Source organism: Sapajus apella, unplaced genomic scaffold (genome assembly GCF_009761245.1).
Source record: "Sapajus apella isolate SASKATOON/1434 unplaced genomic scaffold, GSC_monkey_1.0 scaffold230, whole genome shotgun sequence".
Classification (NCBI taxonomy): Eukaryota; Metazoa; Chordata; class Mammalia; order Primates; family Cebidae; genus Sapajus; species Sapajus apella.
This window is the reverse complement of record NW_022437170.1, coordinates 269,044-280,926: the sequence shown is the minus strand read 5'-3', so window position 1 is coordinate 280,926 and position 11,883 is coordinate 269,044. Positions and strand designations below refer to the sequence as shown.

The 11,883-nt window shown below is 49.4% G+C and overlaps 1 protein-coding gene and 1 long non-coding RNA gene across 13 annotated transcripts in view; one reads left to right on the top strand and one right to left on the bottom strand.

The window, feature by feature from the left end:
• The window catches only part of LOC116544766, a 451-nt gene extending 187 nt beyond the window's left edge, over positions 1-264 (bottom strand). The window contains exons 1-2 of the long non-coding RNA XR_004266027.1: positions 197-264; positions 38-143 (exon numbers count right to left, since the gene is read on the bottom strand). This is a non-coding gene — a long non-coding RNA (uncharacterized LOC116544766). The remainder of the gene's footprint in view (positions 1-37; positions 144-196) is intronic.
• CHFR (checkpoint with forkhead and ring finger domains) overlaps positions 1-11,883 on the top strand; it is a 45,663-nt gene that overhangs the window by 13,139 nt on the left and 20,641 nt on the right. For 3 of the 12 annotated variants that reach the window (XM_032271346.1, XM_032271349.1, XM_032271348.1), the window contains 4 exons: positions 1,984-2,093; positions 3,905-3,964; positions 4,593-4,802; positions 9,926-10,093. In XM_032271346.1, coding sequence (XP_032127237.1) covers positions 1,984-2,093; positions 3,905-3,964; positions 4,593-4,802; positions 9,926-10,093 — 548 coding nt within the window. The remainder of the gene's footprint in view (positions 1-1,983; positions 2,094-3,904; positions 3,965-4,592; positions 4,803-9,925; positions 10,094-11,883) is intronic. The other 9 variants (XM_032271354.1, XM_032271357.1, XM_032271356.1 and 6 more) reach the window with 4 other exon arrangements.

Genomic DNA, 11,883 nt, shown 5'->3' with positions numbered 1-11,883 from the left:
CTTCCCTGGGCTGGGTGCTGGTCCTGGGCCGTCCCACCTGTACCAGGGTGTGGCTTCCCCGTGCTGGGTGCTGGTCCTGGGCCATCCCACCTGTACCAGGGTGTGGCTTCCCCGTGCTGGGTGCTGGTCCTGTGTCATCTCACCTGTACCAGGGTGTGGCTTCCCTGCACTGGGTGCTGGTCCTGAGCCATCCCACCTGTACCAGGGCCTGGCTTCCCCACGCTGGGTGCTGGCCTTGGGCCGTCCCACCTGCTTCAGGGCCTGGCTTCCCCATGCTGGGTGCTGGCCCTGGGCCGTCCCACCGGTACCAGGGCTTAGCTTCCATGGACTGACTGTATGGGGGTGTTAGTTTCCTGTGGCTATTGCCACAAACTTAGTGGATTTATAAAACACAGATTTATTGTCTTACAAGAGTTAGGGAGGTCCAAAGTCCAACATAGATCTGATGGGGCTAAAATCAAGCTCTGTACAGGGCTGGTTTCTTCTTGAGGTTCCAGGGGAGAATTTGTTCTCTGCGTTTTCCAGCTTCCAGAGGTGTTACGTTCCTTGGCAGAGGTGGGCTTAGGGGTGGATGCTCAGGCAGAAGAAACACGTGTGGGGACCCCCAAGCATGAGCAAGGCTGTATGGTCAGAGTGTGTGGTGAGCGGCAGAGGGAGCTTGGGCTTTAGCCTGAGGGCAGTGAGGAGTCATCGAGGGAAGTGAAATAAGCAGATTTTTGTTTGGAAAGAGCGTGAGGATGAGTGATGACTGCAGTCGCCCCTTGGCATCCGGGGGGATTGGCTCCTGCGCTCCTGCATGCACCCAGACCCGTGCGCACTCAAGCCCTGTAACCAGCCCTGCACAACACGAGGGTACAGAAAGTCGGTCCAGCAGATGTGTGGGTTTCGCGTCCCTCCAGGTGAAAAAAGCCCGTGTATAAGTGCACTGCACAGCTCAAACCTGTGTCTTCCAGGGTCAGCTTTGTACTGCAACAGCAGACACAGCCACTGCCTGGTTTTGAAGGTTTTATGGGGAGATGGCCATGGCAGCTCATTTGCTTACTGTCTGCGTTTGCTTTCCTGCTACGGGTGGCAGAGCTGAGTAGCAGCAGTGGTGACTGGAGACCAGGTGACCACAAAACCTACACTGTTTACCGTCTGTTTACAATACTCGTTTGCCACTCTCGTACCTCAGCAGGCTGTGGTGGCCACTCAGATGTGAATTCTGTCCACTGCTGGGGCCTTGAGAGTGGAGCTGCAGAGCTGAGGCCGTGTGCTTTGACTGAAATGGGTCGGTTTGCTTGGTTGTGGTTTTGTGTGTCGGTATGCTGTGCTCTTGGACCTTCATCACCCAACCAGTGCCTGATTTTCTGTCAGGTCTCTGTTCAGAAGTCCCCTGGAGGCACTTCCTGCCCCCTTGACTTAGTTTCCTCCTGTCCGTCCCTGGGTCAGCAGCGTCTTCATTGGCCTCTCCCCAGGCCAGATTGCCTCGAGGGGCTTGGCAACCAAACCACAGGTTCTGAGCGCAGGGCCACGTCTTGCAGCTAATGGCCCAGCACTTACTCTGCTGCCCAGAGCCAGTCTCTTGGGAGGAGTCAGTACTTATTTGAGGCATGAGCTCTGGGGTCGTGATGGCCACGAGGAATGGAACTGTGGATAGCACAGGTCCAACTCGGGGTGACTGGGGATGGAAGCACCACACTGTGGGACGAGGCTTCGGAGTCCACCAGGAGGCACATGGGAGAGAACCCGGCCCTGCAGCAGCACAGGTGCCAAGGACGTGAGGAGGTGTGGCTGCTGGTTAGGTTGTCAGGGAGAAGTGGGCGAGCCATTTCTCGAGAGATTGGCGAGGGTGCATGCATGCGTGCATCGTTAAATATCGACACCATTCCTGTGAGGATCTCCAGACGGTCATGTTGAGCCTGTTTGCTAATGGTGCTAGAAAAAAAATTTGTAACTCCGAGCTATTTTAAGTAGGATAAATTGTGTTTTTGTTTTTTTCAGCACCAATGGAACAGTGATTAACAAGCTGAAGGTTGTTAAGAAGCAGACATGCCCTCTACAGACTGGGGATGTCATCTACTTGGTGTACAGGAAGAATGAGCCGGAACACAGTAAGAGAGAGGAGGGCTTGCTGGGGTCAGACCTGCTCGGGGGTACGCTCTGCTGAGGCTGGGAGGCATCTTCAGAGAGAGCCTGTGCAGCAGATCCTTCCCGTAGGAACGTTCCTCCTGGCAACATCCCCTTTATTGGTCATGTAGGTTCCTGATGTGAATAGTGTCTGCTGAGGAATGGGAGTGTTGACTTTGCAGCCTGAGTCACAGCCATTCCTCAGGAATACCACTATGGCCATGAGCAGCAAATCCCAAAATGGCAGCCAAGGAGAAACTAGTGGCGATGGGTTAGGTTATACAGGAGAGGAACTTGAGTCATGGGGAGTAAAACCTAGGACCAGGGGTCTGGAGGCCATTGACGGTCCTGTTTTTGGAGACCTTATGAGAAACATTGGAGGTTAGACTGGATTCCAATAAGACTTTCTCAGCTCCAGGTGTCTGTGTTTTTGTTCTGTGGAACATGGTATAGGATAAGGAAAGTTATGGGAGTTCTTCGAAGGTCACCCTGAAATATTGATTTATTTAACTTTTTTTTTTTTTTTTTGAGACGGAGTCTTGCTCTGTCGCCAGGCTGGAGTGCAATGGCGCAATCTCGGCTCACTGCAACCTCCACCTCCTGGGTTCAAGTGATTCTCGTGCCTCAGCCTCCCAAGTAGCTGGGATTACAGGCGCGTGCCACCACCACGCCCAGCTAATTTTTGTATTTTTAGTAGAAACAGGGTTTCACCATGTTGGCCAGGATGGTCTCAATCTCTTTTTTTTTTTTTTTTTTTTTTTTTGGGACGGAGTTTCGCTCTTGTTACCCAGGCTGGAGTGCAATGGTGTGATCTCGGCTCACCGCAACCTCCGCCTCCTGGGTTCAGGCAATTCTCCTGCCTCAGCCTCCTGAGTAGCTGGGATTACAGGCACACGCCACCATGCCCAGCTGATTTTTTGTATTTTTATTAGAGACGGGGTTTCACCGTGTTGACCAGGATGGTCTCGATCTCTTGACCTCGTGATCCACCCGCCTCGGCCTCCCAAAGTGCTGGGATTACAGGCTTGAGCCACCGCGCCCGGCCTCAATCTCTTTACCTCGTGATCTGCCCACTTTGGCCTCCCAAAGTGCTGGGGTTACAGGTGTGAGCCACTGCGCCCAGCCTATTTAACTTTTTTTGAGACAGAGTCTCACCCTGTTGCCCAGGCTAGAGTGCAGTGGTGCAATCTCGGCTCACTGCAACCTCCGCCTCCTGGGTTCAAGCGATTCTTCTGCCTCAGCCTCCTGAGTAGCTGGGACTACAGGCGGGTGCCACCATGCTCAGCTAATTTTTGTGTTTTTAGTAGAGATGGTGTTCACTATGTTGTCCAGGCTGGTCTCAAACTCCTGATCACCTCAGGTGATCTGCCTGCCTCAGCCTCCCGAAGTGTTGGGATTACAGACATGAGCCACTGTACCCAGCCACGCCTGAAATACTTAAAGACCACAATGGTGAGGAAGAGTGGAGCAAATATGTTTTAGGCATCTTCAGCATAACCTTAACCATCCCCTGCCGCACGGAAGGATCTTGTATCTGCTCCTTTTTGTGGTGTGAAATTATAAGTGAGGCGTAGATTCTTCACCTTGGTCTGCCTCCTGATGCCATTTTTCCCCGAGGCTTATTTCTTTTGTGTTAGTAAAGATGTTTTAGATACCTTGTTTGAATGAATTTGTTATTAGCTGATGAGTCAAAATAATCAACAAAATCAAATGACTGGAGGGAACAGAGAAAAAAATTTGAGTTCTCCCTTTGCACGGGGCCGCCACTTCCCTGACTTGATTAATTTTCTTTTAGATGTGGCATATCTCTATGAATCTTTAAATGAAAAGCAAGGCATGACACAAGAATCCTTTGGTAAGTAAGATTATAGCAAAGCAGATGCATATTAGTGGCTGTCGCATTCTTTTTTTTTTTTTTTTTTTTTTTTTTTTTTTTTTTTTTTTTTTTTTTGAGACTGAGTTTCCCTCTTGTTGCTCAGGCTGGAGTGCAGTGGCGCAATCTCAGCTCCAGCTCCCAGGTTCAAGCGATTCACCTCCTCCAGCCTCCCAAGTAGCTAGGACTACAGGCGTGCACCACCACACCTGGTTAATTTTTTGTATACTTTTTTTTTTTTGAGATGGAGTCTTGCTCTGTCGCTCAGGCTGGAGTGTAGTGGCGTGATCTCGGCTCACTGCAACCTCCACCTCCTAGGTTCAAGCGATTCTCCTGCCTCAGCCTCCCGAGTAGCTGGGATTACAGGCGTGTGCCGCCACACCCGGTTAATATTTTGTATTTTTAGTATAGATGGGCTTTCACTGTGTTTGCCAGTATGGTCTTGATTTTCTGCCCTTGGGATCTGCCTGCCTTGGCCTCACAAAGTGCTGGAATTACAGGTGTGAGCCACCGTGCCTCTCTGGGGCTGTTGAATTCTTGAGCGTTTCAGTCCCTAGAGTGTCTGCCTGAGCCCTGGATGCGTGCTTTTTCTGCTCCTTTTGGATTACAGAAGCTAATAAGGAAAATGTGTTCCATGGGACCAAAGATACCTCAGGTGCAGGGCGAGGGGCCGATCCCCAGGTCCCACCGGCGTCACCCGCTGCTCAGGTGTGCTTTGAGGAACCACAGCCATCAACATCGACGTCAGACCTCTTCCCCACAGCCTCTGCCTCTTCCACGGAGCCGCCTCCTGCAGGGCGGGAGCGTTCCTCCAGTTGCGGTGAGGTTCCATCTCATGAGGTCTTGGTGCTGGTTACATAGCTTTTGTTCACTACTCTTTACTGTGTTGTTACAGAGACAGATAAGCGACCAAGTTCTCAGTAGTAAGGTTTCGTGGTGGTCAACATTGACCGTGTTGTTCCATCCCCAGGAGAAGTGAAGGTCAGCGACTCCAGTACCATAGTGTGTTTTACAGTTTCATTGAGATTAAAATTGACGTACCATCAAAGGCATCCAGATAAAGCATATGTTTCAGTGGATTTTAGTATATCACAAGGTTGTGGGACCATCACCATTTCCTAGCACCAGAGGAAATCGGTGCCCATCAGCAGTCACCCCCGTCCCCTTCCCCCAACCCCTGGCAGCTGCACGTGCTTTTGATCTCGAGATTTGTCTGTTCCGGACATTTCATGGTCATGGAATCCAGCATGGTCCTTTGTGACTGGGCTTTTTCACTTAGCATGATGTTTTCAGAGTTTATCCAGAAGAGGGTGTATTTATTTATTTTTATTTTTATTTTTTTAGAGATGGAGTTTCTCCACGTTGGTCAGGCTGGTCTCGAGCGCCCGACCTCAGGTGATCCGCTCACCTCGGCCTCCCAAAGTGCTGGGATTACAGGCGTGACCCACCGTGCCCGGCCGAAGAGGGTGTACCAGTTTTATAGATGCTGTTTCTTATAGCATGAGCTCTTTTATCTCCTCCCTGGTAATTGAGAAGAATTCCATCTGGGTGCAGTGTGATGGGAATGTTTTCATGTTGGTGTTACATGGAAAATGTGGACATATGTTTTCTTTAAGTTGAATTGCCCTATACATATAATTTTTTTTAACTTTAGTTTATTTTTGTATTTTTATTTTTTTGAGATGGAGTCTCACTCTGTCACCCAGGCTAGAGTGTGGTGGTGCAATCTTGGCTCACTGCAACCTCCCTCTCCTGGGTTTAAGCGATTCTCCCGCCTCAGCCTCCCGAGTAGCTGGGACTACAGGCACTTGCCACCATGCTCAGCTAATCTTTGTATTTTTAGTAGAGACGGGGTTTCACCATATTGGCCAGGCTCGTGAACTCCTGACCTCATGATGCACACGTTTTGGCCTCCTAAAGTGCTGGGATTACAGCTGTGAGCCACTGTGTCTGGCTTTTTTTTTTGAGGCCGAGTCACTCTCTGTCGCCCAGGCTGGAGTGCAGAGGCACAATCTCAGGTCACTGCAGCTCTGCCTCCTGGGTTCAAGTAATTCTCATGCGTCAGCCTTCTGAGTAGCTGGGATCATAGGCGCCCGCCACCACACCTAGCTAATTTTTGTGTTTTTAGTAGAGATGGAGTTTCACCACGTTGGCCAGGCTGGTCACCAACAGCAGAGTGTTCTAAAAGCATACCTCACTCTGACACAACATCCCGCCAACCATCTGAAGAGTAACATTCACATGTTTTGTGACATTCCGATGTGAATTCAGGACACACCTGGGAGGGCTTCTTGGGTGCTAATTAGGGAAACTAAGTTGCAGACAAGACTGTGGAGAGTGAGTGCTGTGTAGTTTTCACCTGTTACTTCTGGAGATTAGAGGAACTGCTTAGACCAAACCCGTGACAAACATTTCCTACTGGCCTGTCTCCTGTAGACTCTAAACACAACCCCAACTTCTCAAAGCCTCTTTAATTTAGTTTTGTTTTAACATAACCTTAAATGTGTGAGTGGAAGAGAATAACACTTCAAGATGAAAACGTTCCAGTGCTGGGCAGAGTGGTGCACACCTGTAATCCCAGCACTTTGGGAGGCTGAGACGGGCAAATCCCTTGAGCCCAGGAGTTTGAGACCAGCCTTGGCAACATGGTGAAACTCTGTCTCTACAAAAAATAAAAAAATTAGCTGGCCATGGTGGCATGTGCCTGTAATCCCAGCTACTTGGAAGGCTGAGGAGGGAGGATTGCCTGAGCCTAGGAGGTGGAGGTTGGAGTGAGCTGAGACTGGACCACTGCACTCCAGCCTTGGAGACAAAGCCAGAACTTATCTCAAAAAAAGAAAAAAGACCTATAATCTCAGCACTTTGGGAGGCCAAGGCAGGCAAATCACTTGGAGGTCAGGAGTTTGAGACCAGCCTGGCCGACATGGTGAAACCCTGTTGTCTCTACTAAAAACACAAAAATTAGCCTGGTGTGGTGGTGGGTGCCTGTAGTCTCAGCTACTCGGGAGGCTGAGGCAGGAGGATCACCTGACACTGGGGGGCGGGGGTTGCAGTGAGCCGAGGGCTCGCCACTGCAGTTCAGCCTGGGTGACAGAGACGCTGTTTTAAAAAAAAAAAAAAAAAAAAGAGACCGGGCACGGTGACTCACGCTTATAATCCCCGCACTTTGGGAGGCCAAGGTGGGAGGATCACGAGGTCAGGAGTTTGAGACCAGCCTGGCCAACACAGTGAAACCCCATCTCTACTAAAAATACCAAAATTAGCTGGGCATGGTTGGCAGTGCCTGTAATCCCAGCTACTTGGGAGGCTGAGGCAGGAGAATCACTTGAACCCAGGAGGCGGAGGTTGCAATGAGCCAAGATCGTGCTACTGCACTCTAGCCTGGGCGACGGCGCAAGACTCTGTCTCCCTGCCAAAAAAATAAAATAAAATAATAAAAAATAAGAATTCTTCCATCTGTATGCCTAAGTGCATGCATACCAACAAAACAATTATAGTTACCGCTTACTGAGGGGCCACTAAATGTGAGACGGTGTGTTAGGTGTGTTTTGTAAGTGATAAGATGGTGCTCCTCACCATGTTAGGAACTGCCACAGAAGCGCCACTGTCATCCCTTCATTCCGGGGATTAGATGCCCAGTGAGCATAGGGTGCTGGCAATCATGGCCTGAGTGGGTGGCAGCTGGGAGCCAGCCCACAGGCTGCCTCTTTCCTGTTGTTGGTGTATGAGGTGATTTGTTCCCAAAACTATGCTGTTTTCTTTCAGCTCTTATAAGCCAGTTTGTTTTTTCAAATAAGAACATGTTTGAATACCGTAAACTAGATACACATTATGCTACAATATTATAAACTAGGTCCTTAGTAAGATACAGGTTACTCACACTTGTAATCCCAGCACTTTGGAAGGCTAAGGTAGTTGGATTGTTTGAGCTCAGGAGTTTGCGACCAGCCTGGGTAACGTGGCAAGACCCTGTCTCCACCAAAAATACAAAAAAAATTTAGCCAGGCGTGATGGTGCACACCTGTAGTCCCACCTACTTTTGGGAGGCAGAGGTGGGAGGATCACTTTAGACCAGGAGGTGGAGGTTACAGTCAGTGGAGCTCTCACCATTCCACTCCAGCCCAGGTGAAGAGTGAGACCCTGTCTCCAAAAAAAAAAAAAAAAACGGTGATTAGAAAGTTTGCCTATTTTTCTGCCAAGGTCATTCCAGTTGTTACAACTCTGGCTTCTTGCTCCTGGAGATAGAGCTGTCCCTACAAGTCACTGCTCTGTCTCCTTCCTGTTGTCTCACCTCTTGTAAAATAGTTCACACGCAGTACGATGCCTCTCTCCACTGAATTGTGTGTGCTTTACACAGACACATATATATGTGTGGTTTTTTTTTTTAAAAGAAACGAGGTCTTGCTCTGTTGCCCAGGTTGGGAGTGGTGTGATCCTAGCTCACTGTAGCCTTGACCTCCTGGGCTCAAGTGATCCTCCCGCCTTAGCCCTGAGTAGCTGGGACCATACGTTCTCACTGTCGCACCCTGTTAAGTTTTTTGTTTTGCATTTTTTCTTTTTTTTTGAGACAGAGTTTCACTCGTTACCCTGGCTGGAGTGCAATGGCGCGATCTCGGCTCACCGCAACCTCTGCCTCCTAGGTTCAGGCAATTCTCCTGCCTCAGCCTCCTGAGTAGCCGGGATTACAGGCACGCGCCACCATGCCCAGCTAATTTTTTGTAGTTTTTTAGTAGAGACGGGGCTTCACCATGTTGACCAGGATGGTCTCGATCTCTTGACCTCGTGATCCACCCGCCTCGGCCTCCCACAGTGCTGGGATTACAGGCATGAGCCACCGCGCCCGGCCTTTTGCATTTTTTCTAGAGATGGGGTCTTGCTGTGTTTCCCAGGCTGGTCTCAAACTCCTGGGATCAAGTGATCCTCCCACCTCAGCCTCCCAAAGTACTGGGATTACAGGCGTGAGCCCCAGGCCCGGCCTCAGACCTCTATTTTTTATTTTTATTTTTATTTTTTGAGAGGGAGTTTTGCCCTTGTCTAGGCTGGAGTGCAGTGGCTCGATCTTGGCTCATTGTAAACCTCTGCCTCCCAGGTTCAAGCAATTCTCCTGCCTCACCCTCCCAAGTAGCTGGGATTACAGGTACCTGCCACCATGCCCAGCTAATTTTTTGTATTTTTACTAGAGACAGGTTTCACCATATTGGCCAGGCTGGTCTCAAACTCATGACCTCAGGTCATCCACTCGCCTTGGCCTCCAAAGTGCTGGGATTACAGACTTTTTTTTTTTTTTTTGAAGATGGAGCTTCCCTCTTGTTGCCCAGGCTGGAGTGCAGTGGCGCTGTCTCAGCTCACTACAACCTCCACCTGGTAGGTTCAAGCAATTCTGTTGCCTCAACCTCTCGAGTAGCTGTTGTTATAGGCATGTGACACCACGCCTGCTAATTTTTTTTTTTTTTTTTTTTTTTTTTAGTAGAGGCAGGGTTTCTCCATGTATGTCAGGAGGTCTCCAACTCCCGACCTCAGGTGATCTGCCTCGCCTCAGCCTCCCTAAGTGCTGGGATTATAGGTGTGAGCCACCACGCCTGGCCCCCAGATCTCTATCTTAACACTGTTTACGATACGGTGTGCATCATCTGGCCACCGGTGTGTGGATTTGCCCTCCGTTAGGACTCAGCGCTCAAGGGCTGAGCCTGGTCACAGATCTCTGCATTTGTTCCTCTGCCAGTGTGCTGCTTGCCCCCAGCTCCACCACACACAGAGATGGGCACAGATACAGTTAAGATGTTAGTTGAGTGAGCACACACTCCTGGTAAGCCATTTGTCATTTGTAAACTATGACATCTCAGGTTGCCAGCTGCACTGGGTTTCAGTCAGTGACACCTTACAGGTGTGGTTCTCTCCTGAGGTGGACAAGTCAGCACCTGTCTTGTTTGATTCCTCTCACAGGGTCTGAGGGTGCTGGCAACTTCCCTAAAGGAGGTGGTCCCTCCGTGGCAAGTGATGAAATCTCCACCTTTGCCTCAGCTCTCCCAGACAGAAAGGCTGTGTCATCGTCTTCATTGGAGCCCCAGGATCAGGAGGATTTGGAGCCCGTGAGAAAGAAAATGAGAGGAGGTCAGAGCCTGGTTCTGTGGGTCCTTTGCCCTCTCGTGAGTTCCTGGGGCATTCAGGGGCCTCTGCCATGCTCTGTGCTGTGAAGCCTTACTTCCTGCAGGGGTATGTGGACCCTGCCTCAGGCTGATGCCTGTAACACCTCTGACATTTTCTGAATGAAAATCTGGTCCTGTTTTTTGCTGTTTGCATAATCCCCATAAAACTGTGGTTTACTACAGACTATTTTCTTGGTCTGGAAATAGTCCATTCTGAATTGAAGAACTAATCTGAAAGTCCTCCATCCTGGCCAGGTACAGTAGCTCATACCTGTAATCCTAACACTGGGAGGCCAAGGCAGGAGAATCACTTGAGGCCAGGTGTTCGAGACCAGCCTGGGCAACAGAGCAAGACTTGGTCTCTAAAAGTAAAAATCAAGCTGGGTGCAGTGGCTTACACCTGTTAATTCCAGTACTTTGGGAGGCCAAGGTGGGTGAATCGCCTGAGGTCAGGAGTTTGAGACTAGCCTGGCCAACACGGTGAAACGCTGTCTCTACTAAAAATGCAAAAATTAGCTGGGCGTGATGGCGGGTACCTGTAATCCCAGCCAGTCAGGAGGCTGAGGCAGGAGAATTGCTTGTACCCAGGAGGCGAGGTTGCAGTGAGCTGAGATCTTGCCACTGCACTCCAGCCTGGGCAACAGAGTGAAACTCCGTCTCAAAAAAAAAAAAAAAAAATTAAAAGAGAAAGCCCTCTGTCCTGGTAGGACAATAATTTCTAAAAAGGTAACTTAAATCTTCACATTGAAGATGATTTAGAGAGAAGTCTGCACTTTGAAAGCCAGAGTTAAGAAGAATATTAGAAAAGGTTTGGGAATATTGTCGTAGAAGGCTGGCTGTGCACAGTCCGAGAGCAGCCTGCAGGCCAGGGCACTGGCAGAAAGGCTCCCGAAGGATCCCCAGGGAAGGAAAGCCGGTTCTCTGACAGGTTGAGTTGATTGGCATGGGGAAGGCGTGGAAAGAATCAGCAACAGTTACATAGGAAAAATAAGCACAGGAGTGAGGAAATCTTAATTCTAGCAAACATGAAAAACTGTAAGTCACACAACTTAATCTAGCACGTTCCTTGGCTCAGCAGTGAATACTTAACATAAGCATAGTAATGTAAATATAACGTAATGAACTAACAGTTGTGTTACACTAATGTTGGCAGGGGAGTCTCAGGTCAGAGTTTTGCTCTACTTTAATAGATGTCAGGGATGATGTCTAAAATTGATAAATTAATATGTGTCATTATAACTTAGAAACACAGAGGTAAGCCTGTGATTCTCAGTGGCAGCCAGAATCCCAGGGGTCCTGTTTATATTCCCAAGGGTCCCTTTGAGCGGCTGGTGGGTTTTTAAGACGAACTGGAACATCTCTTCCTAGTAAGCACTGCGGTTAACCTCGAAGGGAGGTCGGTTGCATGATGAGGCGCTGTGGCCGCAGGCGTGGATTGTTCCTTTTGGGGTGTGTTGAAGAAACAGCTCAAAGACATGAAAGTAGTCTTCCTCAGATGAGGGAAATTGGGTGAGGAGAGGCTGAGGCAGAGGGTGACTCCCTTTTTTTTCTTCTGAATATGTGTACATTTTTTTTTAAAGAGACAGGATCTTGCTTTGTCCCTCAGGCTAGAGTGCAGTGGCGCAGTCTCGGCCCACTGCAACCTCCGCCTCCTGGGCTCAGACAATCTTCCCACCGCAGACTCCTCAGTAGGTGGGACCACAGGTAAGCACTACCATACCCGACCAATTTTTTTTTTTTTTTTTTTTTTTTTTG